Source organism: Malaclemys terrapin, chromosome 8 (genome assembly GCF_027887155.1).
Source record: "Malaclemys terrapin pileata isolate rMalTer1 chromosome 8, rMalTer1.hap1, whole genome shotgun sequence".
NCBI lineage: Eukaryota > Metazoa > Chordata > Testudines > Emydidae > Malaclemys > Malaclemys terrapin.
The window spans coordinates 110,223,323-110,250,482 of NC_071512.1; the positions used below are offsets into that span (position 1 = coordinate 110,223,323).

A 27,160-nucleotide genomic window follows, 5' to 3' on the forward strand; every position below is an offset into this window, starting at 1 on the left:
GCCAGGCCCCCCCCGCGCGTCGGGAAGAGCTGGAGGCGCCGCCATGCAGGTGCGCGGGACTCAGCCGAGGGGCGGGTCATCGCCACAGGCGGCCGCGCACTCGGAGTCCGCGTGAACGTGTCCCTCGGGGGCGGGGCATGGCTGGGGGAGACGGAGGGGGTGGGGCATGGCTGGGGGGGCTGGGGGAGCCGGAGGGGGCGGGGCATGGCTGTGGGTGTGGTGTGGGGGGCTGTGTAAGACGGAGGGGGGCATAGCTGGGGGGGCTGTATGAGACGGAGGGGGATGGGACAAGGCTGGGGGGGCTGTGGGAGATGGAGGGGGATGGGACATGGCTGGAGGGGGTGCTGTGTGAGATGGAGGGGGCGGGGCATGGCTGGGGAGCTGTGGGAGATGGAGGGGGCGGGGCATGGCTGGGGTACTGTGTGAGGGGGGCGGGGTATGGCTGGGGGAGATGGAGGGGGCAGGGCATGGCTGGGGTACTGTGTGAGGGGGCGGGGCATGGCGGGGGGGCTGTGGGAGATGGAGGGGGCGGGGCATGGCTGTGGGTGTGGTGTGGGGGGCTGTGTAAGACGGAGGGGGATGGCACAAGGCTGGGGTGCTGTGGGAGGGGGGTGGGGCATGGCTGGAGGGGGTGCTGTGTGAGACGGAGGGGGGCGGGACATGGCTGTGGGGGGCTATGGGAGATGGAGGGGGCAGGGCATAGCTGGAGGTGGCACTGTGTGAGACAGGGGGGTGGGGCATGGCTGGAGGGGGGCTGTGGCTGATAGAGCTGGAGGGTCCTGCGGTAGGAGCAGCACGGTTACTTCACCTCCATCCAGCCCTGGGGCCCTGCTGCTGGCAGCCCCTGCCCCAGAAAGCCTTTGACAAGGTCCCTCACCAAAGGCTCTTACGTAAATTAAGTTGTCATGGGATAAGAGGGAAGATCCTTTCATGATTGAGGACTGGTTAAAAGACAGGGAACGAAGGGTAGGAATAAATGATAAATTTTCAGAATGGAGAGGGGTAACTAGTGGTGTTCCCCAAGGGTCTGTCCTAGGTCCAATCCTATTCAATTTATTCATAAATGATGTGGAGAAAGGGGTAGACAGTGAGGTGGCAAAGTTTGCCACCTGCTCAAGATAGTTAAGACCAAAAAAGCAGACACTGAAGAACTTCAAAAAGATCTCACAAAACTAAGTGATTGGGCAACAAAGTGGCAAATTAAATTTGATGTAGATAAATGTAAAGTAATGCACATTGGAAAAAATAATCCCAATTATACATACAATATGTTGGGGGCTAATTTAGTTACAACTAATCAGGAAAGAGAACTTGAAGTCATCAAAAAGAACGAGGAGTACTTGTGGCACTTTAGAGATTAACAAATAAGGTGCCACAAGTACTCCTCGTTCTTTTTCCTGATACAGACTAACACGGCTACCACTCTGAAACTTGGAGTCATCGTGGATAGTTCTCTGAAGATATCCGCGCAGTGTGCAGCGGCAGTCAAAAAAGCAAACAGGATGTTAGGAATCATTAAAAAAGGGGTAGAGAATAAGATGGAGAATATCTTATTACCCTTATATAAATCCATGGTACACCCACATCTTTAATATTGCGTACAGATGTGGTCTCCTCATCTCAAAAAAGATATACTGGCATTAGAAAAAGTTCAGAAAAGGGCAACTAAGAGGGCGAGTGATTTCAGTGGAGCGCAAGGGGTGGAAGCCAGATTGGAGAGGGTCTAACATGGAATTGGAGGAGAAGAGCTCAGACAGTGACTGTAGACAGCATGTTCAATGAGCTAGGAGACGGGGAAGTAGTTGGAGAGGCAAGTGAGGTTACAGGTGGTTTGTTTGTTTTTTTAAGATGGGAGAGACTAAAGCATGTTTGTATTGTGAGAGAGGAAAGAGCTTTAGAATAATGAGAGTTTAAGGAGAAAAGTGAGGGTGAGGATCAGAGTGGGCAGTGAGGGAGATCAGGAGATAAATAATAATAAATAATATATGGAGCTATACCTATCTCATAGTACTGGAAGGGACCTTAAAAGGTCATCGTGTCCAGCCCCCTGCCTTCACTAGCAGGACCAAGTACTGATTTTGCCCCAGATCCCTAAGTGGGCCCCCTCAAGGATTGAGCTCAGAACCCTGGGTTTAGCAGGCCAATGCTCAAACCACTGAGCTATCCCTGGTTCACTGGGGCAAGTGGAGGGGTTAGAGGAAGAGAGCAGATGAGACACTTTTGTATGTGTGACAGTGCAGAAGTAGAGATGTTGGAGGGGAAGGGTGAAGGGAAAGGCAAGCTGAGGGGAGGGGGAAGGTCATGTCGTATTTCGTCAACAAAATTGGTGAGAGCCTGTGGCAGGAGAAGGGGTGTGTTTGAAGAGTGGGGCCATGTCTGCATTATGGACCTTACAGCGGCACAGCTACATCGCTGCAGCTGCGTCGCTGTAAGAGCTCCTATGCAGACGCTCTACGCCGGGGGAAGAGAGCACTCTCTTGCCGGCATGATTAAACCACCCCCAACGAGCAGCGGTAGCTATGTCAGCTGGAGAGTGTCTCCTGCCAGCATAGTGCTGTCCACACTGGTGCTTTTGTCAGTGAAACTTATGTCAGTAAGGGATGTGTGTTTTCACACCCCGACCCACAAAAGTTTTGTCAACAAAAGTGCTAGTGTAGACAAAGCCTGAGTCCAAGGTGGTGAAAAGGCAGTTGGCATTGCAGCCATAGGAGTCAGTGAAGTTGAAGAAGTAATGTTGTTTAGCTAGGAAGATGGCAGAACTGAAACGGGTGAGAACAGATTTGTAGTGGAGGAAGTCAGCCTGCTCATCCATAAGAGATGCTCTGCAGTGTGAGAGCGGGCACAGAGGAAACAGATGTTGGGGGTGAGCCAAGGTTGGGGATTGGCAAGGTGGACCTTGTGATGAGAGAGAGGGTCGAAAGAATCAAGGGTGGAGGTGAGTGAAGCCTGGAGGGAATCAACAATCCTATGAAGGGAGGAGAGGGCTGAGAGCAAAGGAGAAGCGCTGGTGGGCTGGAGGCAAACAGAAAAGGCGAGTGCCAGGGCGGGAGGGCAGGGCTGATGGGTGGCGCTGTAAGAGGGCTGGTGATGGTCAGAGAGAGGGAACGCAACAGTTAGAAAGAGCAGTGCTTGGTGAAGACTGAGTCAAGTGAATGGCCCTTTTGGTGAGTACAAGAGTTGCACCAGGGCTGCAGGTTGAATGAAGGGTAAGGAAATGTGCAGCTGAGAGGTTGGATGGGTTATCAACATGGACGTTGAAGTCACTGAGGATGAATGTGGGAGATTGCCAGGAGAGGAAGGAGAGCCAGAGGGAGGCTGATGGGGAGGAGCGAAGTTGATGGTAGATGAGAGCACGGTGGCATGGGAGAGGAGAGAAGAGGCACATGCAGTGCTGTTCAAAGTAGGGGAGGAAGGAGAGGATGGAAGCTGTAGGAGCAGGAGAGGAGAGGTCCAACACTTCCACTACGATCTGATCCAGGGTGGGAAATGTAAGAGAAGGAGGGGCCTCATAAGAGGGCAGCTGCAAAGGCTGGATGAGACGAAGGGATCCAGGTCTCTGTGAGAACCAGGAGCTGGTAGGAGGGAGATATGAAGAGTTTGTGGATGGCTGTGATCTTTTTAGAAATGGTGTGGTGTTCCAAAAAGAGAGAGGGTAGGGCATGGGAGTGGAGGAGAATAGGTATGAGGTTGGGAATGGTGCCATGAGGGGCCAGAAGTGATGGTGGATGTGTGTGGGAGGTGGAGCGGGTAGGGATGGAGGGAGGACCAGGGCTGGTGCAAATGTCAGCAGAGGTGAGGAGGAGGAGGAGGTCGTAGAGAAGGATGTGGATGTGGGATCTGGATTTGTGGTGGTGGGAGGAGTGGTAGATTGGAATGGGATGAGTAGAGCTGGTGGGAACCGTAGAGGGGGGATGGTAACCAGGATGGGAAGATGGACCCGGTGGGGGGGAAGGGAGGAGGATGGAGAAGGATGGTTGCTCTGAGACAGGAAGGGTGTGGTGAGAGCCATGCCTGTAAAAAGACTGTGTCATGATCTGCTTTCCCAATCAGCATTCCCTTCCCATTGTTTGCTCTCTCCCACCCTCCTTGGCGTATTATTATTCTCTTTGTGGTTTACATTGGTAAATTATTGGGGCAGGGACCTAGTCCAACTGTGTTTCATAAAGAATTTTGTGCAACTCTGCTACTGTGTAAGTAACATATAGTAGCCAAAATCCTAGGGTGCTTTTTGTAAGAGTCCGGGGTTTGACCCAGCTTCCTAGGTTGCAGATGCTCACCCATCTGTTAGGTGGCATGCTGTGCCCCAGTTGTCTGCCACCCTCCATCCCAAAGGATGTCCGTGAGATGGCTGTATGTCGGTATGAAACACTTCGAAATGAAAGGCAGTAGTCAACTCTCTTTGTGGGTCTAGGTACTTGTATGACCCTAACCACCGCAGTGTCTGAGCACCAGCCACAAATTAAAAATGGCAGACGAAACGTGGGAGCCTACAGGTTCCATGGCCACTGGAGATTACAAGTGGTCAGTGTGAGACCAAAGGCAGCGGGTGAGGGAAAGAGGCTGGTACCTGAGTCTGAGGTGGGTACCTAAGGGGGTCAGGTCGAGTGGTGCTTAGGAAATCCAGGGGAGACCAGCTGCCTGTGAGCTGCACGAGACTGAGTTCCTGGCCGAAGGGAAATGGGGCTGTGACAGAAGAAACCCCGGGCATTTTATCTCCAGCATGTTTCTCTCCTGGAAGAATGGTATTGCTCTATCTGCTAAGGGGGAGTGGGGCGATGCATATATTTGTATCTGGTAACCTCTGTGCATTTCTGGGGCTGAGGAGAGCACTAGGCCTTGTCCTAACTCCTCTCTTTCCCACTTTCTGCAGAGGGAGGAGAAGCAGCTCGAATTGTCCCTGGAGGCGCTTATTAGCCAGGTGGCTGACCTGAAGAATTCCTTGGTCAGCTTCATCTATAAGCTAGAGAATGAGTATGACCGGCTCACCTGGTAAGAGGGTGTGCATGTTTGCGAGTGTGGGGTGTCATGGCTAATCTGCCTGTTGTGCAAGATGTGCTCTACATTCTGCTTGTTGGGGTTCACAGAGACCTTATTTTCAGCTGCTAAATCCCATGAAAAGAATCCCCACCCAAAAAATCTTTTCTTAATATTTACTTTTCATGTTAGCAATTGCTGGTGTTGCCACATGACTGTCAGGTGATTTTGGAGGGGAGGTGCCCACGCACTGGGTTTGGCAGATGATCTTCTGAAAAAAAGAAGCAGCCACAAGCCTTGTAGAAGGAGTGCAAACTACAGAGGTGCCTGCTCCTTGTGTTGGTTCCTGAGCAAAGTGTGCTTCGGAACCAGTCAGGAATGGAGTAAGCAGGGACCCCCCCCTTGCTCTGTATAGATTCTAAGGCCAGAAGGAACCACTGTGATCATCTACTCAACCCTCTTATATAGTACAGGCCATAGAACTTCTAGGGAATGTAGGGATGGTCGTGCACGATATTCTTCGCTCTAGAAAGGGTCTGGTTCTGTCATCTGATCTAATGTGGGTGGTTTTCTTGCTTGTTAGTCCAGTGTTGCAATTGATTTCTAAATCTCAGTTTGGGTCTTTGTCCTAGGGTTTTTATGCAGCACCTATCACCACAGTATTGAAGTGTTTGAGGGAGACACATCTCTCCCTATATGCTGTCATGACTTTTCAAAGGTTTGGTCTTTGCCCAGAGATTAACTTCATAGGAGAGTTTGAGCACAATCCTCTCTGGTGTTTCTGAGGTCACGGAGTGTGAACTCCCCACTTTTCCCACTTCTAAAAATGGCCACATTTTACACATTCAGATGCCATGGTGATGGGCACGGTGTAAGACCCTAGAAAGAATAGAGTTACCCTACACAGTTCAGTAGTGCATATACTCTGAAATGTGACCTTGTCTTGTGAGTTAGTCCTTATGGAAAGGAATGTCCACCCCCAAGGAAAGGAAGGAGCATTTCCATATATAGGACTCAATTAATAAAGAATTAAAGGAAGGCAATGTAACTGATTCCAATGAACATGGGTTTATGGAAAATAGATCCTGTCAAACTAACTTAACATCTCTATTTGATGAGATTGCAAGTTTGGTTGATAAAGGGATTTGTGTTGACGTAATATAAATAGACTTCTGTGAAGTGTTTGACTTGGTACTGCACACCATTTTGCCCGGAAAAAAACAAAACAAAAAAAACTAGAAGGATATAAAATGTAAGTGGCATACATAGAATGGGTTAAAAACTGGCTAACTGATAGGTCTCAAAAGGTAATTGTAATGATCATCAAGTGGATGTGTTTCCAGTGGTGTCTCGCAGGGATTTGTTACGCTGTTTAACATTTGTATCTGAGCTGGAGGAAAGCACAACATCATCACTGATAAAATTTGCATATGACACCAAAATTAGGGGAAGTTGTAAATAATGAAGAGGACAGGTCACTGATTCAGAGTGATTTGGATCTGCTGGTTAAGCTGGGCGCAAACAAAGAATGTGTGTTTTAATACAGCTAAATGGATACATCTGGGAACGGAACATAGGCCATACTTACAGAACGGGGGACTCTATCCTGGGAAGCTGTGACTCTGAAAAAATTTTGGCAGTCGTGGTGGATAAGCATTTGAACATGAGCTCCCAGTACTGTGGCCAAAAGAGTTAATGTTATCCTGGGATGAATAAACAGGGGAGTCTTAAATAGGGGTAAAAGAGTTTATTTTTCCTCTATATTTTTCACTGTTGTGGCCGCTGCTGGAATACTATGTCTAGTTCTAGTGCCCACAATTCAAGAAAGATGTTGATAAATTGGAGAGGGGTCAGAGAAGAGCCACAAGAATGAATAAAGGATTAGAAAACCTGCCTTATAGTGATAAACTAAAATAGCTCAATCTATTTATCTTAACAAAGAGAAGGTTAAGGACTGATTTACAGACTATAAGTACAATACCTACATGGGGAAAAAATATTTAATAATGGGCTCTTCAGTCTAGCTGAGAAAGGTCGAACACGATCCAATGGCTGATACAATCTAGACAAATTCAGACTGGAAATAAGGTGTAAATTTTTGACAGTGAGAGTATTTAATCATTGAAAAAAATTACCAAACATCTCGGTCAATTCTCTGTCACTGGCAATTTTTAAATCGAGATTGAATGTTTATCTAGAAGATGTGCTCTAGGAATTATTTTGGGGCAGTTTTCTGGCCTGTGCTGTACAGGAGGTCAGACTAGATGATCACAATGGTCCTTTCTGGCCTTGGAATTTGTGAATCTATGAATGAATATGCAAAGGCACAGACAGGTGGATCTGGTCAGGCTTCTCAGCATTCTCAGATCTGAAAGTTCACTGAAAGGAAAGATCCAGCTGGATTTTATCCCTGCCTAGAGATGGCTTTCAGATCTGTCTGCCCATACCACCAGCAGTCATCCTCCATAGGGGTTCTAGCAAAGGCAATGTACGAGGCCTTGTATAATCTATCCTCAGTTCTGAGCTGCATCCTTGGTTCGGCACTGGCCTGCAGGTCCTTGGTACCAAACTGAGGCAGGTACAATTCCAAGGGAGACTGGGATCGTCGTCAAATCGGGAACTTCAACGGAGCCTTGAGCTCCTTAATCGCAGCCAGGGACAGAATCACACTGAGATCTGAGAGAGACCAGATCCATCTCATTCTTTTACTGCTCCTGATTAGGGCCACGATATCTTTCTCTGTATCTGACCCAGGCCAGCCCCACCCTATGTGTGGCAGTAAAAATTGTAGTTATTGCTTTGAATCTTTGTCCATGTGGATCTTACATGATGCGCTTGGGCCTCGTGCATGAAACTGTGTGCATGGCTCCCCAAGCACACCTTGAGTGGGATCCACTTGGAGAAGACATCTTGAAAACCCCCATTTACTATACGATAAGTAAATTGTTCCACATTTCTTGGTCTTGCCAGCTATGCCACCTGACCCCTGCAAAAACATAGCTCTTGCATTTGTTGTTTGACGTTGCTGTGCATTTGCCTAGAGGTTTTTGATGTCAATCACATAATGACATTCACCTTCTGAAGGACATTCAGGACAAAATGGCTGAGCTGCTAACTAAACTATGCAGTCTCTCTTTAATGTCAGCTACTACAGTGAAGCATTGGAGAGAGTCACTGTTTATACACAGCATTGTAAAAGGCCTGCAAAATTGTCAGAACCTCCCTGATGATTTTCCAAGAAATCAAAGGAAGTTGAAGGGGGCTTTGCTGATGGTATTTATTAAGCAAACTTCCCACCTGAAACATTTTCTACTTCGTTGGCTCTTAATCTCAACAGCCAAACCATGAGCACGTTCTCTACTCCTAGTGCCAGGTGCTGGGTAGAAGTTAAAGGGTGTCTCAGGCACTGCCATACGGATCACAATGGGAAATGAGCGATGAGGAAAACTGCATCTCTTTCTGTGCATGTAATTTAAAACCTACAGGCATCTCCTCCCCCTTTTCCCTTCCAGTGGTGCTGGGAATGGCACCACCCATGGCATCATACAGGGGGAGGGGGAGTTATTAGTCCCTGCTTTGAGGCAGGCTTCTTTCACAAATACCAGAGACCACCCTTCCTCCCCCAGCCTGCTCTGCCCCTGGGTCTGGGGGCCTTGCAGAGACGAGTGGATGACGAGCTGCGGCTGAGCGGTGAAAGAGCTCTCTCTGTCTCCTGCATCCGTTCCCTGGTCTCACTCATCGCCTTTCCCTTCCCAGGCCCTCAGTACTGGACAGTTTTGCACTGCTCTCAGGCCAGTTGAACACGCTGAACAAAGTGCTGAAGCATGAGAAGACGCCCCTAATGCGCAACCAGGTCATCATCCCCCTGGTGCTATCTCCAGACCGTGATGAGGAGATCATGGTAAGAACCTGGCAGCTCTGCTCTGCTGAGAGATGCCCATGGAGCGCTGGAATGTGCTTCAGGCACTAGCTCCAACTCACCTACAACCTCCTAATGCTTAACACACACAGCCTTTCCACAGAAGGAAGAGGGGAATGAACACTTTGGGGGAGGGGTAGCTCATCCCAGAGCTGCTGTGTGGAGAGGTTTCACCTGCGAACTTGCACTTTGGTACAGTCTATATTCCTTGTTCCTCTTTGTGAAAATGCAGTCACCGTGCAGCCAAGGCCCCCAGAAAGAGATCCCCTGTACTGACAGGCCTCCCCACTGACTGCCTCTTGCACCGTGTCCTCGGCTAACTGACCAATAGGGAAGTAAATTCCACAGTCCAAGACACGCCACTAAGAACTCCCAGGCCCCCCGATATTGAAATGTGGGGGCTGTTAGCACAAGCATCCCAGCTAAACGGGCAGTCATGGCAGGAATCGCCTTGGGAGAGAAGAGGGATCTCGGGTAGCCCCTAGAATGTTTGGATACCATGAGGACAGGCGTAGTTTAAGAACCTAATTAGATAATTAGATAGGACCCAAACCTTTTAATGCTCTGTAGATCAAAATCCCTCAACAGCAAATTGAGCAAAAAACAGCAGAAGTTGCTAGATCGCAGGCCCTGGTTCTCATGGGAGACTTTAATCACCCTGATATCTGCTGGGAGAGCAATACAGCGGTGCACAGGCAATCCAGGAAATTTTTGGAAAGCGTAGGGGACAATTTCCTGGTGCAAGTGCTGGAGGAACCAACTAGGGGCAAAGCTTTTCTTGACCTGCTGCTCACAAACAGGGAAGAACTAGTAGGGGAAGCAAAAGTGGATGGGAACCTGGGAGGCAGTGACCATGAGATGGTCGAGTTCAGGATCCTGACACAAGGAAGAAAGGAGAGCAGCAGAATATGGACCCTGGACTTCAGAAAAGCAGACTTTGACTCCCTCAGGGAACAGATGGGCAGGATCCCCTGGGAGAATAACATGAAGGGCAAAGGGGTCCAGGAGAGCTGGCTGTATTTTAAAGAATCCTTATTGAGGTTGCAGGACCAAACCATCCCGATGTGTAGAAAGAATAGTAAATATGGCAGGCGACCAGCTTGGCTAAACAGTGAAATCCTTGCTGATCTTAAACGCAAAAAAGAGGCTTATAAGAAGTGGAAGATTGGACAAATGACCAGGGAGGAGTATAAAAATATTGCTCAGGCGTGCAGGAGTGAAATCAGGAAGGCCAAATCACACTTGGAGTTGCAGTTAGCAAGAGATGTTAAGAGTAACAAGAAGAGTTTCTTCAGGTATGTTAGCAACAAGAAGAAAATCAAGGAAAGTGTGGGCCCCTTACTGAACGAGGGAGGCAACCTAGTGACCGAGGATGTGGAAAAAGCTAATGTACTCAATGATTTTTTTGCCTCTGTCTTCACGCACAAGGTCAGCTCCCAGATTGCTGCACTGGGCAGTACAGCATGGGGAGAAGGTGACCAGCCCTCTGTGGAGAAAGAAGTGGTTCGGGACTATTTAGAAAAACTGGACGTGCACAAGTCCATGGGGCCGGATGCGCTGCATCCGAGGGTGCTAAGGGAGTTGGCGGGTGAGATTGCAGAGCCATTAGCCATTATTTTTGAAAACTCATGGCGATCGGGGAGGTCCCAGATGACTGGAAAAAGGCTAATGTAGTGCCCATCTTTAAAAAAGGGAAGAAGGAGGATCCGGGGAACTACAGGCCAGTCAGCCTCACCTCAGTCCCTGGAAAAATTATGGAGCAGGTCCTCAAGGAATCAATTATGAAACATTTAGAGGAAAGGAAAGTGATCAGGAACAGTCAGCATGGATTCACGAAGGGGAAGTCGTGCCTGACTAACCTAATTGCCTTCTATGATGAGATAACTGGCTCTGTGGATGAGGGGAAAGCAGTGGATGTGTTATTTCTTGACTTTAGCAAAGCTTTTGATACTGTCTCCCACAGTATTCTTGCCACCAAGTTAAAGAAGTATGGGCTGGATGAATGGACTGTAAGGTGGATAGAAAGCTGGCTAGATCGTCGGGCTCAACGGGTAGTGATCAATGGCTCCATGTCTAGTTGGCAGCCGGTTTCAAGTGGAGTGCCCCAAGGGTCGGTCCTGGGGCCGGTTTTGTTTAATATCTTTATTAATGATCTGGAGGATGGTGTGGACTGCACTCTCAGCAAGTTTGCAGATGACACTAAACTAGGAGGCGTGGTAGATACACTAGAGGGTAGGGATCGGATACAGAGAGACCTAGACAAATTAGAGGATTGGGCAGAAAAAAACCTGATGAGGTTCAACAAGGACAAGTGCAGAGTCCTGCACTTAGGACGGAAGAATCCCATGCACTGCTACAGACTAGGGACCGAATGGCTAGGTAGCAGTTCTGCTGAAAAGGACCTAGGGGTCACAGTGGACGAGAAGCTGGATATGAGTCAACAGTGTGCTCTTGTTGCCAAGAAGGCTAACGGCATTTTGGGCTGTATAAGTAGGGGCATTGCCAGCAGATCGAGGAACGTGATCGTTCCCCTTTATTCGACATTGGTGAGGCCTCATCTGGAATACTGTGTCCAGTTTTGGGCCCCACACTACAAGAAGGATGTGGAAAAATTGGAAAGAGTCCAGCGGAGGGCAACAAAAATGATTAGGGGTCTGGAGCACATGACTTATGAGGAGAGGCTGAGAGAACTGGGATTGTTTAGTCTCCAGAAGAGAAGAATGAGGGGGGATTTGATAGCAGCCTTCAACTACCTGAAGGGGGGTTCCAAAGAGGATGGAGCTCGGCTGTTCTCAGTGGTGGCAGATGACAGAACAAGGAGCAATGGTCTCAAGTTGCGGTGGGGGAGGTCCAGGTTGGATATCAGGAAAAACTATTTCACTAGGAGGGTGGTGAAACACTGGAATGCGTTACCTAAGGAGGTGGTGGAGTCTCCTTCCTTGGAGGTTTTTAAGGCCCGGCTTGACAAAGCCCTGGCTGGGATGATTTAGCTGGGAATTGGTCCTGCTTTGAGCAGGGGGTTGGACTAGATGACCTCTTGAGGTCCCTTCCAACTCTGATATTCTATGATTCTATGATTCTATGTTAGTAGGGCTCTAGCTTCCTAGCCAGTGTTCTTTGCTCCAGTTGTGTGACTGCTGTGCTGGAGGGTTGGGCTCTGAGCACAGATTCTCCAATTGTTCCAGCGACAGACAGAAGGGCGTGTGCCAGTCTTCAGCCATGAGGTGGTGCCGGACCACCTCCGTACCAAGCCCGACCCTGAGGTGGAGGAGCAGGAGAAGCAGCTGATCACAGATGCAACTCGAATCAGCTCTGATGTGGCACAGGTAGGGGAGGAACAGCTAGGTGCTGCACCCACCTTCAACCCAGAGAACAGGTGCAGGCTCCCCATTTCTCTGTCTCGCTCCTGAGTTGCTACATCCTGCCATTCTGTCCTGGTTGCAATTTGCTTTTCTTCTAGGCCCTTCTCCCTTTTCCCTTCTGTGATTTCTCCAGCTGCCCCAGACCATAGGGCTCCACCTCCTCCTAAAGTGACAGCACCGTAACCACTTCCCATTCTGTAGGAATTGCTGTTTGATCAGCAGAGATGAGGAGTACACAGTCGTTCACATGGCTGTTCCCGGCCAACCTTTTATTGGACCCAGGCTCCCTAAATGCCTGCACTCAGTCACACAGCTGCTGGGAAAGGTTTTACACACTAACCTCACTGTCCTGTACCATGCTGGAGATGTCCTTGCATTTTCTCATTATTTTCACTTTGCAGAAACAGATCCAGAGCCTGAACAAAATGTGCTCAAATCTGCTGGAGAAAATCAGCAAGGAGGAGCGAGAGTCTGAGAGTGGAGGTATGGCACTGGGGTGGAGGTGGGGTACAGAGTCCAAGGGGAAGGCTTGAGAGGCCAAGTCGAACACAAACCATAGAGCATGGGGATAGCAGAAGGGCCTTATGGGAGAAGAGTTCGGGATGGGCGGAGGGAGGAGAGGCTGAGCCAGGAGACCCATTTTTTAGAAAGGAATCCAGACGGCGTGAGATGGGTTTCCTTTGTGCCAGGCATTAGGTATTCTGTGCTTTAGGGAAATCTAATTGATCCAAACTAGCATCATTCAGGTGAGTTCTGATCTTATCAGGAATGTCATTCTGGCCATCTCTGCAGCTTCACTTTACATCCCTCTAGGTGACCCTAAATGCTGCTCCTGGAGTTTGCCAACACAAGTATCTTAATCAGCATAATTTAATTAGAATGACCATGCAAATACAGAAGAAAACAAGAAACCCCTTAGCCATGTTCTGAATGAGTCGAGAATGTGCCAGCTGGTAGCTTTGCCCTTGGGTTGTTCGTGCCCTGTGATTAAAGGTGTGTTTCAAGACATGCAGCAGCCTGCTCTGTCTCACTTTGTGACACAGTGTTGAGCACCCTTGCATTTTATCTCCTGCCACGCTTCTGTCTGCATAAACAGCACTGCTCCATGCAGGCTGCTAGTTCTTGTTTTTTCCGTGCTGATGTTGTGAGTGGTGCTGTCCAAGATCCAAAATATAGGTTTTCTCTGCTTCAGAGGGCTTGTCATCTAACCAAGACAGACGTGTAGCAGACAGGACACCCTGGGAAGCCCAGAATGTAGGGTGGGGGTGAGGGGGGGCTAAGGTATTTGCTTTGCTGTTATCGACTCGTTATTAGGGGCTGTCACATTTTGGGGTTCCGCCCAGGCCAGGGAGAGGCCCTGTTACTCTGCTCTGCTGCTGTGACTCTCAGCCTGCAGACCAACAGCCACCAGACAAGCATGCAGTGCCCCGAGTGTGTGTGCTCTGCAGCCCTGATTCAGCGATCTGACTCCAGCAGCCCCCACTCTGGTCTTCCCCGGCCTTGACCTCAACACCCCCCCCCCCCCCCCAGGCCCAAAGCACCCCAAAACCGTCTGGCCTGAATGCCCCAGCCCGCTCTGGGGACACGTTTGTTGCTCCTCTAAAGAGACAAAATCGCCGTTCGCTGCTTTAACTGGAGTTAACAATCACTTCAGCTCAGACGCAGCACTAGGTTGGTTTAGATAAAAGGGAAACAAAAGTATTAGCACAAAGAGACAGCTCAACCCAACCATCTCGTTTCCTTCCAAGTGCAGCACTGGGACGGATATGGACATTCTCCGGATCTTGTGGATCTGTAATAGTTTGATAAGCGCCTTTATTCTCTTAGGGTAGTCAGTCAGTTTAGTTTGTTAGCCAGTAGTTCATAGTAAATAGCATTAGTCTAGGTGTTAGTGTCTAATGACAGTACTAGTGTCCGTGGTGGGGTCAAAGAAGCGTGGCTTTAAAAGATGTGTGTTGTGTTCCATGCTCTGCCCCTAGCTTTGGATGCCCACACCAGGGGTTTCAAATGCCTAGAGAAAAGACACCGTCCTTCCTGTTCTCTAAGGTGCCACAAGTACTCCTGTTCTTCCTGTTATGCTGTCTGTCGCACATTCACTCCCCATGTCCAGCAGGAGAGACAAAAGATTTCAAGCCCTCTTATTACAAGAAGTTTTGACTGTTACCCCCGATTCCAAAGGGGTATCAGAATCATCTGAGGGAAAAAACAGGTGGCCTAAATCAGCCCCAGGCATTTCTGGATTGAGGAAGTCAATTACGCCGAAGGCATCAGCCTCTGCACTGAGCTCTAGTTCCAAGGCAACCGAGCATTCAGTAGCTAAACATTCAGACCCCGTTGCCAGAAAGGTACAGCCCTCTACTGAGACCCTTCAGGACAGAGGACTTAAACCCCCTGACATCATGTCAGACCTGGGGACATCAGTTCAAGCAAACAGAAAGCCAAGATGAAACGTACCTCGGAGCTGGAAAAGTTTTCCCATTTCAGGTTATTCATCAGATCCCTTGGTTTGTGAATTCAGTGTGGGTCCAACGTTGGCTAAGGATCCGCAGGCTAAAAACATAATAGCCCTGTATCTTACCAATGTAAAGTATCCAAAGAATCCAAAATATCCATCTAAATTGAGCACTTCATCTCTTCTGGTTCTTTCTATCATGATGTAGTCCTAAGTGGAGCACAGAATCTGGTCCAAGAGGTGAATATAGCTGGGCCACTTGGTAATAGTGACCATAATATAATTAAATTTAACATCCCTGTGGTGGGGAAAATACCACAGCAGCCCAACACTGTAGCATTTAATTTCAGAAAGGGGAACTACACAGTAATGAGGAAGTTAAACTGAAATTGAAAGATACAGTGCTAAAAGTGAAATCCCTGTAAGCTGCATGGACACTTCTTAAAGACACCATATTAGAGGCTCAGCTTAAATGTATACCCCAAATTACAGAACATAGTAAGAGAACAAAAAAAGTGCCACTGTGGCTAAACAACAAAGTAAAAGGACAATAAGGCCATCACGGAGAAACTAAATTAATTTTTTGCATCGGTCTTCATGAAGATCATCTGACTTCTTAGCTCCACCTCCGAAGACACCTATAGGGTCTCCAAGAAAGACTAATTTAATCTTTCTCTCTGCTTCAGATTCCGACCTCAGTTGTATCTCACATAGTCTTTGTCATGCTGCCTGGAGTGGCTCACAACCTAAGATCCCTGTAAGTTGCGCGGCCATGCAGCTGGCTATTTAGGGATGCACAGATCCCCCAGTCCAGCCCCTCCGGAGCTGCTGGAGAAAGGAGCCCCTTTCCCGGCCCAGGCCCGCCGGAAGTGCCGCGGCCGGGGGGAGGCGCCCCTCCCCTGGTCCAGCCCTGCCCCACCAGAGCTTCCAGGGAAAGCAGCCCCTCCCCCAGCTTGGCCCAGAGCCCACAGCCTCCACACCCCAACTTTTTGCCCTAGCCACCTCCTGCACCCCAATCCCCTCATTCGCGGCCCCACCCCAGAGCCCACAGCCCCAGCTGGAGCCCTCACCCACCCCACAACCCTCTGCCCCAGCCCTAAGCCCCCTCCCACACTCCGAACCCCTTGGCCCCACCCCTCCACATTAATTTTGTTAAGTGCACCAATATGCGGGAGGTCAGACTAGATGATCATAATGGTCCCTTCTGACCTTAAAGTCTATGAGTCTATAATATGGAGGTGATGTGTCACATGTCACCTCCATATTGGTGGACATAACAAAATTAATTTCTCACATGGGTGGGAAAAATTAGAGTGACCACTGCTCACAGCCGTAAGTACCTACTGCCTATCTCAGGGCAGATATCCCAAACTGGTGGCATGTTCTGTAATTATATTTCACCAAGTCGGTACTAAATGTGAACTACTGGATTGCTATTACAGTCTTTCCATGGAGTCTGACAGTCCCCTTGAGACTCTCCAGTCTGTCTTGTTATCCAGACAAACTGGACTTAGTGATAAATGCAAAAAGAACAGGAGTACTTGTGGCACTTAGAGACTAACAAATTTATTAAAGTGCCACAAGTACTCCTGTTCTTTTTGCAGATACAGACTAACACGGCTGCTACTCTGAAACTTAGTGATAAATGGGCATTCATACCAAAAATCACACACTATTCCAGGTTACTCCCAGTCCCAAGAGACCAGTCACTCACCCAGGTCATGTTGCTTTCTAGATGCCTCACTAAAGACAACACTAGTAGCCAATTCTGTAGTAAACTAACAAAAGGTTTATTAGCTAAGAAAAGGAAATGAGAGTTATTGAGATGTTAAAACAGGTTAAATCTATGTACAGGTGAATCACAGTCTGGTAATTCCAAATGATGGCAGCGATGTAACAAACTGCCAGTTTCCCAACAGTCTTTTCAAGGTACCAGATTATCTGGGATCCCTGCTTTGCATCCAGAGCTGCAGAATTTTTCCCTGAATCCATACTTATAGCTTCTTGTTACAGAAAGCAAACTGACAGGGTCACCACCCGGAGTCTATTTAGGGTCTTGGATCTCTGATTATCACACACAATTACCACTTGCCTTCAAATGCACACTAATTAGTACTTTCCTGCTAAAATTCTTTGTTTGCATTACACAAGGCTTCTTTCTCACTTATTTAGTTGCAGAGGTATGATAATGTAAATGTTTGCCATTACATTATAACAGGATACAGATAAGTGAAAACAATGCATGTAATATCCCATAGTTTCCATGAAGTTTAAATGCCAAATACATATTCATAGTAGTAGATTGTTGACACGCTCCCCAACCTGTTTTGGAGGCGTCCGATGTAACTATTACAGTAAGAGGTGGGGGAACCCACTCTCATCATGGTGAAGCCTGAGCTTCCCTGAGCAGGGTCTGTCAGAGGATTGTAGCATGTGTGCTATGGTTTAGCAGGTATGTACTCAAGTAGAAACAAACATTGGCTTCACTCAGCTGAATTCTCTGTTTTAGCTCTGGTATAATTTCCACTGATCTAAGAAATCAAAGCTCTTAGGATAACCAGTTCCCAGATGGCAGCGCCTTTGTTGTGTGGTTTCCTCTTAACACTGCGAATCTCAATAACCTTTGTAGTTTCCTAAAGACAATATATAAAATTGACTAAATGGGCTAGCCTTTTCCATAAAGAGCTAGTCATGCCCCAGATCACTCAACATATCCCATGAGTGGCAATATGCAGAGTCCATCTTGAAGAACTCCAGTTACAAGTGGGTAACCTTCATTTCTACAAGAGCTCAAGCAGCATCAGCTGCATTCCTTGGGTAAGGTGCCCATAAGTGACATTTTCAGGGCTGCAACCTGGACATGAAAATATGTACCCGAGTCATAGTATTTTCCAAGCATCAAGGGAAGATGCCAGATCTGGACAAGTTGTATTGCAGTTCTTGTTCAAATAGACTCTGAAACCTTCCTCCTTGCTGCACTGCACCTGAAGTGGACTGGACATGAGCAATCACTTGAAGAAGAAAAAAAAAACAGTTACTCACCTGTTCTGTAACTATTGTTCTTTGAGCTGTATTGCACACATCTATTCCCTGACCCACCCTCCTCCCTTCTATATTAGACTCCAACTTACTATTTTCCAGTAAGAAGGAACTGAGGGAAGGTCAGGTCAGCTCTACCCCTTTATACCATTGGCTAGCAACACAAGCATGTGGATAGTGCATGCGCTGCTTGACGGGTACTGGTATGAGAAAAAGAGCTCTGGCTTTGGTGCACTTGAACACATGTGCTCACCCTGAAGTGGAATGGACATGTGCAACACATGATGAAAGGCAGCAGTTCCTGAACAGGCAAATAACCATTTTATAGCCATTAGGAGTCTCAGTTCTAAAATTACAACAACGAGGAGTACTTGTGGCACCTTATGCCCAAATAAATGTGCTGTGTATATATATTCTGCCTATTACAGATGCATGGAGTGGAAAATACAGTAGGCAGAATATGTACCTTAGAGACTTAACAAATTTTGTAGTGGTAATCAGAGTGGCCCATTTCAAACTATACATGAAAAGATGGGAGTTGCCTTACCAAGTGGGGGGTCAGTTCTAAAGAGACAATTGAATTAAAAGTGGAAGTGAGCTATTATCAATAGGAGGAAAAATCACTTTTGTAGTGGTAATCAGGGTGGCCCATTTCAAACAATTGACAAGAAGGTATGAGTAACAGTAGGGGGAAATTAGCACAGGGAAATTTAGTTTTTATCTCTACGTGAAGTCTACTGTTTTTAAAATCAGATCTTGGGTATTTCCAGTATCCATGGCCAACATGGACTGATCATGCACAGCATGACCCTGTTACCTGAAACCATGTATGTTCAGTTCTTGAAAGTAGGTTTGATTTTCCAACAGCCCGGGTAGGCTGGGCCATCTTATTCCATAGCTACCTGCCAGTCCACAGCATGGCATCTTGGAGAAAGGGGCCTCATGGATGTATCGTAGATGTCCCATAGTGTCTGAGCACCTCACGGTCTTTAGTGAATTTACCATCATACACCCTGGTGTGGCAGGGCAGGGCTATTGTCCCCGTTTTACAGATTGGGAACTGAGGCAAGACTTGCACAAGGTCACACAAGGAGTCCTTGGTGGGTGTAGAGCCTCAGTCTCCTGAGTGCCACTAGCACGCTGGCCCATCCTTATTCTATTTCATCTACTGGTATCCACACCAAGTTCATCGTTACAGACACAGGACAGTAGTGAGCCCAGGTTGTCTCCTGGGAAGTGTCCAATGGGCTTGGCTGTTGAAATGCTCCAGAAATTTTCTCTTTCCCTGCAGGTTTACGGCAAAACAAGCAGACTTTCAACCCTGCTGATACCAATGCTCTGGTGGCAGCCGTGGCATTTGGAAAAGGGCTGTCGAACCGGAGGCCTCCAGGCTCAGGGGGACCTGTCCAAGCAAGTCAGCCAGGTGCCGGTGCCATCATAGCAGGGGCTTCAGGCATCCAGCAGGTCCAGATGTCAAGTGCTTCTAGCCAACAGCAGCCAATGCTTGGAGGAGTGCAGATGTCACAGGCAGGCCAGCCAGGTAAATAAGAATGCCTAAGAGTGCTTGGTGTGTGGAGAGAAAAAGAGGGACATCAAGGCCAGCTGTCCTACCCCAAGCACCACGCTCTCTGTGCTGCCAGGGAGAGCAGAGGGATACGCAGTATGGAGCTGGGGAAACCTGGCTTTGATAGAGACCTCTTTGGGGCAAAGTGGGGGCTCAGGACAAGGAGAGCAGAGCATCCATGGCATGGAGCTGGAGAGACCTGGCTTTGAGGGACACCTCTCCTTATTAAAATCCAGATATTACAGAACTGTTCACAGATTCATGGTGTTCAGGCTGAAAATGACCATTGTGACCATCTAGTCTGAGCTCCTGTATAGCACAGGCCAGAGACTCCTGTCTCCAGCCCAGTGCCCTGTGGCTGAGCTAGAGCAGATGGTTTAGACAGAAACTCCCTGTCATGAGACACCAGGTGATGGAGAACTTGCTTATGTCCCTTGGGAACACGTTCCAGAGGTTACTTACCCTCACTGTTTGCATCTTATTTCCATTTGATGCTGTTTTCCTAACAGAAGAATTCAGTTTGTTGTGGCTCTGATACTCCCACAACTTTAAACCTGGCTGAATAACCGTACTCACGGAGTTACAATAAGTGCCAGGGTGTGGAGTTGTGGAGGACACCAGGGTGTAGCTGAGTAGACTGCGGTATCTTGGGGATCTAGGTTAACCCACAATACGATCCAAACTGACATAAAATAACTCAGAGCTGGAGTCAACAAAGGGACACAAACGGTGAAACGAACCTATATTCTCTAGTACAAAGGTGGAATCTGGCATTCACTGACAGCTTCCTGCCTAGAGGTGTCCCTCGGTTTCTGGATGAAAGCCTCCTTTTTAAAGGGATCTCCCCCAAAACCATGGTGACTTGTGGTTATTCAGATTGGGGAAATTCCCTCTTGAGGTGATAGCAGGGGATGTCTCAATGTCTCCCCATTAACTATCATCTTTCATCATTATCTGTTCCTGGGCTGGACAATGATGATTATATGGAGGCTCTTGCCTTAGGAGGTGCCCTTCCTTGCTGTGAGGTGGAGTTGAAGTTGTAGTACGGGTTATTAGCAAATTTTTCTATAGCTAAAAATACTTAGATTCATAACCAGTCTGTATACCTATTTCATTATGGCCATCACGTTCAGAACATGACAAGCTGTGATGCAAGATGTTACTCATTATACTTTGCATGCTGTATTCGTGTTCTGTAAATCAGTGCCTCACTCCCGTTCTCCCCGGGGGTGTCTGGACCTTGATTGTCATATTGGTTACTAGCCAGACATGCTGAAGTCAGCGGTAAGACATTCCATGGGCGTGACTCCGAGCAATAGAACGTGAGTGCTGTGAATGCTCAAAGCAGAACGTGTTACATAGATGCAGACCCTGGCTAAGTTTGGTGTAAGGATCCATTCCAGGCGATGCGTAAGTGTCCTCCAAAAACTCCGCTTTATTCAAAAGACACATTTCTAGCCTTTATGGTTGTGAAGGAATCCTTTGAAATATAACCCAGCATACCCAGTGCAGTGGTGTCTGCCAGGGTCAGCAAACAGCCTGAAACAATGGCCCAGAGAGGTAGAATGGCCTCATTTATCTCAGTGGGGTGATAATTATGGACCCTGACAATGACAATGTAAATGTCAGCATTGTTAGCGATTTCATGGTTGGTCCTGTTAGCAGAAACCTCCAGTTAATGTGTTTCTCCAAACGCTCCTACTCCAAGGGTGTGGGGGGCCCAGCTGCCAAAACCTCCACTTCTACCCACAGCTTCTGGAATGAAACGACAATGTAGTGTCAATACAGAGTTCTGTAGCACACAACACTGAATTCAGGGCAGCCCAGAAACCACTGAATTAAATATCATAAGGAAAGCTGAGCTGACTGAATTACTCATGGTCCTATTTAATTCACTAAAAATCTCAATTTTCTTAAATTATTCTTGAAGCTGCCACAGAATCCAGGGATGATGGGAATAACGTCTGGGGAAGGAGGTGTTAGTTGAGGCTAGTGTGGATGTAACTCTGCCTACTAGTGAGTTCCTGGATGTGCACTGGTAGTGTTGTTGGAAAATACCTTTGAGCAGCAGCTTTAACCCTAAATTAACATTGAGGAAGACCCAGTGTAGTGTTAGTCGTTAATGCTCTGAGATCCTTGTGAAGTGGCTATAGCGGAGCAAATTATAATGTATTGCTTGGCCAAAATAATGACCAATGGTAGCAAACCTACCTGCCTGCAAACGTGATGAAGGGTGTAACCAGGAAGGAGAGAGGAAGGGTTTATTTAGGATGGGACAGAAGCTGGAACTGGATGACAGAACAAGGAGCAATGGTCTCAAGTTGCAGTGGGGGAGGTCCAGGTTGGATATTAGGAAACACTATTTCACTAGGAGGGTGGTGAAGCACTGGAATGCGTTACCTAGGGAGGTGGTGGAGTCTCCTTCCTTGGAGGTTTTTAAGGCCCGGCTTGACAAAGCCCCTGGCTGGGATGATTTAGTTTGGAATTGGTCCTGCTTTGAGCAGGGGCTTGGACTAGATGACCTCTTGAGGTCCCTTCCAACCCTGATATTCTATGATTCTATGACGGGAGAGGATCACTTGATAATTGCCCTGTCCTGTTCATTCCCTCTGAAGCACCTGGCACTGGCCACTGTTGGCCGACAGGATACTGGGCTAGATGGACCATTATTCTGACCCAGTGTGTCCATTCTTATGTTCTAACCATCCTGCCCTGGAGCCTGGGGTTGGGACTGGATGGCTCCCAATAGGGCTGTTTCTGCACTGATGTGCTGTCCTGCACGTACCCTTTCTCTTATCAAGTGACTGCATGACTCCTTTTTCTTCTCTAGGTAAGATACCCAGTGGCATAAAAACCAACATCAAATCTGCCTCAATGCATCCATACCAGAGATGAGCAGAGAGGAGCCTCGTCCTGGCTGACCACACGACACTAGCATTGTTCCTGCCAATTGCCACTCCAGGATTTCCTTCCATGCCTGTCGGATCCCCTCAAGCCTCCACTCATCATCCCCAGCAGAGAGATTTCTGGGTGGGCTCTCCCCTCCTGTGAGCTCCAGGCTGTCTCCTCCATCTGGTTTTATTCAGTGCTGGAGGGTTTGTGCATAGCTGCTGGTGGCCGCGTGCTTGGGGTGGGAGCTCCCCAGACAAGGGAAAGCCTGTCTCCCACCTGGTCTGGCGTGGAGGGGCCCATACTCTTCGTTCATCCAAATGCAGAACCTGAACAGCTTCAGAGAAAACTCTTCTCCTGGCTTCTGTGTAAGGAGGTGCATGAAGGTTGCACTGCCCCCTCCCTTTCCCCTGCCTCCCATTGTTGAATAAAGACCCTGTACTATGCCAAGTGTGACCACTGTTGGCTGTGTGTCAGGTCCCAAGGAGCCTCGCAGCCTGATCCTCATTTCCCTTTGGGAATGGCTGTAGAACAGCTCTGCCTCTAAACATGGCATGGAGCTGGCCATTTATATGGCATCTTGTTCTCTATTGAATACTGATATGGAGGTTGAATCCAGGAGTTGCTGTTGGGTTTCACCTGGATACAGCACTCCCTGCCATGAGCAGCAGAATTTTTATTTACTGTAAAACTCACAATAGCTATTCCCCAGGCACCAGTCCTAGAATGAAAAAAAATCCATCCAAGGGGAAAATGAGTAACCCTGTACCACCCTTCAAGATGCCATGCTGTGAGGGTCACAGCAGAGGGAGCTTCAGGAACAGAAGCACAGATGTTCTGTAATCTAATGGCTCCACGTGCCCTGATCCCATCCCATCTCCTGATCTCCCTCGCACCAACTTTCACTCTTCTCTGTAATTTTTCACTCTCCTCCTGCTCTTTCCTCTCGCAGTACAAACATGCTTTAGTCTTTCCTATTTTAAAAAACCCTCGCTTGACCCCACTTGTCTCTCCAACTACTGCCCCATCTCCCTTCCATCTACAAAGCTCATTGAACACACTGTCTAAAATAATAGATTATCAAGGCCAGCAGGGACCACTGTTGATCATCTCGTCTGTCCTCCTAACACAAAGTGTAGAGCTTGCTGTCTGGAGTTCCATCCTAGACCCTCTCCAATCTGGCTTCTGCCCTTACACTCCACTGAAAGCACTCTTGCCATGGTCTCGAATAACCTCTTCCTAGACAAAGCTCCTCAATCTGTCAGCCACCTTTGGCACCATCAACCATGCTCTTCTTTTGGAAATCCTGTCCTCCCTTGGCTTTGGTGATTTTGCCCCTTCCTGGTTCTCCTCCTACGTCTTTAGTCACACATTCAACATGCCCTTTGGAGGGGGATCCTCATCTGCACTCCAACATTATATGGTGGCTCCATATGGCTCTGTCCTTAGTCCTCTTCTCCCTCTACACATCTATACAGGGTAATCTCATCCACAAATACAAGTTCAACTACCAGCTGGATGCTGATGACTCTCAGATCTACCTTTGCTCCAGGCATGTCTCCTTCTGTCCAGACTTAAAATATTGGCCTGTCTCTGACAGCTCCTCGTGGATGTCTAGCCATCAGCTCAAACTCAACATGGCTAAAACTGCTCCTGACCTTCCCCCCCCATGTCCTCCTCACTAGCTGCTTACTTGATCACTATGGATTTAGTTGGGGATTGGTCCTGCTTTGAGCAGGGGGTTGGACTAGATGACCTCCTGAGGTCCCTTCCAACCCTGATATTCTATGATTCTGTGACACCACCATCCGCCCGCCTGTCACTTGGGCCCATTACCTGGGCATCATCTTTGACTCAAACCCCTGTCTAAGTCCTGGCATCCGGATTATGTTTTAATCTTGCCAAATCTTTCTGCATAACATCTCTAAGATAAGGCCTTTTTCTGTCCACCCAAAGAGCTAAAACTGTCATCCACGTTCTCTTGATTATTGCCACATCTTTCTGTCTGGCCTTGACAGATGCTGTCTTGCCCTGCTTATATCCATTCTGATTTTCAAACACGCATATTCATGCTTTCTCCTATGCTGCCTCTCAGGCTTAGGAGGAGCTCCCTTCATTATCCTCCTATAAATGCCTCCTTAAACTCCTTTACCATGAGGCCTACAAAAAAATTAACTAAGGTTAGGCTGTTGGTGTGCTGAGTCGTGTTGTCTCATTGTTTCCTTGTACTCTTCCATCCAATAACAGAGATTCTTCTTCAAGTGCTGGCCTTTCTGTGTATTTCACTGTGGGTACACGTGCGCTGCATGCATCCAGAGTTGGAGAATTTTGAAGGCAGTGTTTGCCGGCCTAATATCAACACAGACTTTAGACTTTGTCAAGGTGTAACTAAATTCAGTCACAGCAAGGGCTTACCTGCCAGTGGACAGGTTCCAAGCAATGAATGACCTTATGGATCAGGTCACGAACAACCCTTGAACATCAACCAAAATTTCTCTCTCTCTCAGCACATACGGCTTCATGCACTTGCATCACATCGTTTGACAGACTCTATCTTCGCTGCCTACAGGCATGGCTTCAGACAGTGTACTCCTCAAACAAACTGTCCATGAACACAAGAGTAATATTCCCACCATAGTAATCATCTCTACTATGGTGGAAGGATCCCACCAAATATGCATAGGTGTCCCTTCCTTTCCCCCTCACCAGGCACAGTGATCATTACAGATGTCTCCCTCTTAGGCTGGTGCCCAGATGGACAGTCATACAGCACAGGACACTTGGACATCCCGAGAGACCAGGATGTATATAAACATTATGGAATTGTGGAAGCCTTTCTCCTATTCATACAATGTCCCCGTGTCTTGGTAATATCGACTAATATGACAACCATCTTTTACACCAACAAGCAGGGAGCAGTGAGATCCATCCCTGTGTGCAGAAGCAGTCAGTCCATGGAACTGGGGCATCAGCAATCAGATGAGGCTTTTGGCAGCTTACCTTGCAGGGAATCAAAATGAGCTGATGGTCACGCTCAGCAGACGCTTTGCTATCAACCATGAGTGGGAGCTACACGACTCCGTGATAAACAGTATTTTTGCTGTATGGAGAACCCCCACCACAGACCCGTTCATCTCTCAAACAACCAGGAAGTGTGACATATAGTGCTCCAGAGGCGCCCTAGGGCTTCATTCGTAGGGTGACACTCTCCTTCTGCGGTCAGATCACCTGAACTAGGCCTTCCCTCCCTTACCACTCCTATCTTGAGTCTTGCGGAAGATTCATCAGGACAAGATACGAGTCATCATCATCGCCCCCAACTAGACCAGACAGTTTTGATTCCCGAGTCTCGTACTCCTGTCATCTTAGTCATCGATCAATATTCAGCCCTTTTCCGATAGCCTGACCTAGGGGAAGGGCAGAATCAAGCATTCCAACCCCCAAGCACTCCATCTCAGGCATGTTTTTTTGGATGGGCATCAACTCTAGAACATTTCTGCTCTGAAGCCATGCAAAGCATCCTTACTAATAGTTGAAAAGATTCCACTAGGAAAGGCTACTTAGCCAAGTGGAAGTGTTTCTCTGTCTGGGCACAACAACAACTTATATCCCCAGAGGCTGCAGGTATTCCCCTTATTCTTGTCCATCTTCTGTCCCTCAAAGCAGCTGGTCTTTCCATCAGCTCTTTATGAGTTGACCTGGCACCAATCAGTGCATACCACCCACCTTCATATGGGAACTCAATTTTTGCTCACCCGCTGACTGCCTGATTCTGGAATGGCTGAGTTAGAACCTTTCTGCCAGTAAGGAACCCTGCTCCTCAATGGGACCTACGCCCTTGTTCTTTCGGTGCTCACAAAGCTGCCCTTGGAACCGCTGTCTACATGTTCCGTGTCTCGCCTGTCTATGAAGGTTGCATTCCTGGTAGCCATAACCTCAGCCAGGAGGTGGGTGTAGGATAAGTACAAAATTAAAAAATTAACGTTAGCTTAAGTTAAGTGATAAGGCCAGGAGGACTAATGTAGGGAGGACGTCTGGTTCAAAGAACAACTAGTGAGATAAAGGGAAGTTTCTAAACAGAAGGCCTCTGACCAATAGGGGAAGCTGTAGATGACTTAAATAAAACAAAGAGAATCTGTCTTTAAATGAGCCAACCCTTCCCTTCCCCAGCCCACACACCAGTGTTAATGCTTGTGTGAACCCAGGTGCAATGGGAAAACTGTTGAACAGCAAGAAGGAGAGAGGAAAGGCCTGGGAAAGAAAGGAGGTTGTAAATCTTACCTGGATTAAGGCTGGAAATAAGGGTGAACTGTCTCCAATTGTCTTTTGCTGAAGTCAGTAATTGGCAGTGACATAACTTGTTTTATAAGATATAAATAGTAAATTCTTAAAGGGTTCATTGCTAATACCTGCCTGACCAAGCTGGAGCCGACCAATATGGGTCTAAGCACTCCTTGCTTGTAGCCCATTTGTAAGTATCTTGATCAAATGCTTGATACATGTTTTGTTACTGTTTGGATGCATTGGTTATTGTTTAGGCTTTTTAGGCATGTTTAGAGTAATTGTATAAGTTTCTTTGGATTTAATAAAGGAATTTATGGTTGTAATGGGGTACACACTGCGCCCCTCTGGATTCAGCCCCTTGGGCCCTCTCCTCCATGAATCAGGGGCATTTCAGTCTGGTGCAACACCCATGTTCTTTATTTGTGATCCATTTCCAGCTATATACAGGCTTTACAGCTGCTTGGCCTATCACAAGCCTGGCCAGCAGCAGACTAGGAGGCGTCTACTCCCTCTGAGCCTGACCTCCCACTCCTAGTCCACACACACACACCCTTTCTCTCACTTCCTTCCAGCCTTATAGGTCCTGCTAATGAGGCTGGCAGGTGTGGTCAGTTACCGGGCAAACACAGGGCAGTTCACCCAGCCCTGGAGTGGCAGGAGCTGATTAAGGGCTTCTC

General features: G+C 47.9%; 1 protein-coding gene across 2 annotated transcripts; it reads left to right on the forward strand.

The window, feature by feature from the left end:
* Positions 1-5: 5 nt before the first annotated feature.
* MED8 (mediator complex subunit 8) lies at positions 6-26,806 on the forward strand. Of its 2 annotated transcripts, none has more exons than XM_054037703.1 (7): positions 6-49; positions 4,871-4,989; positions 8,731-8,875; positions 12,079-12,219; positions 12,657-12,738; positions 19,038-19,286; positions 22,141-26,806. In XM_054037703.1, exons 1-7 carry the CDS (start codon positions 44-46, stop codon positions 22,203-22,205), a joined length of 807 nt encoding a protein of 268 aa, XP_053893678.1. In that variant the 5' UTR covers positions 6-43; the 3' UTR covers positions 22,206-26,806. The 2 variants fall into 2 exon arrangements, with proteins under 2 accessions (XP_053893678.1, XP_053893679.1); XM_054037704.1 differs by lacking the exon at positions 6-49 and adding an exon at positions 3,869-4,742.
* Positions 26,807-27,160: the final 354 nt, after the last annotated feature.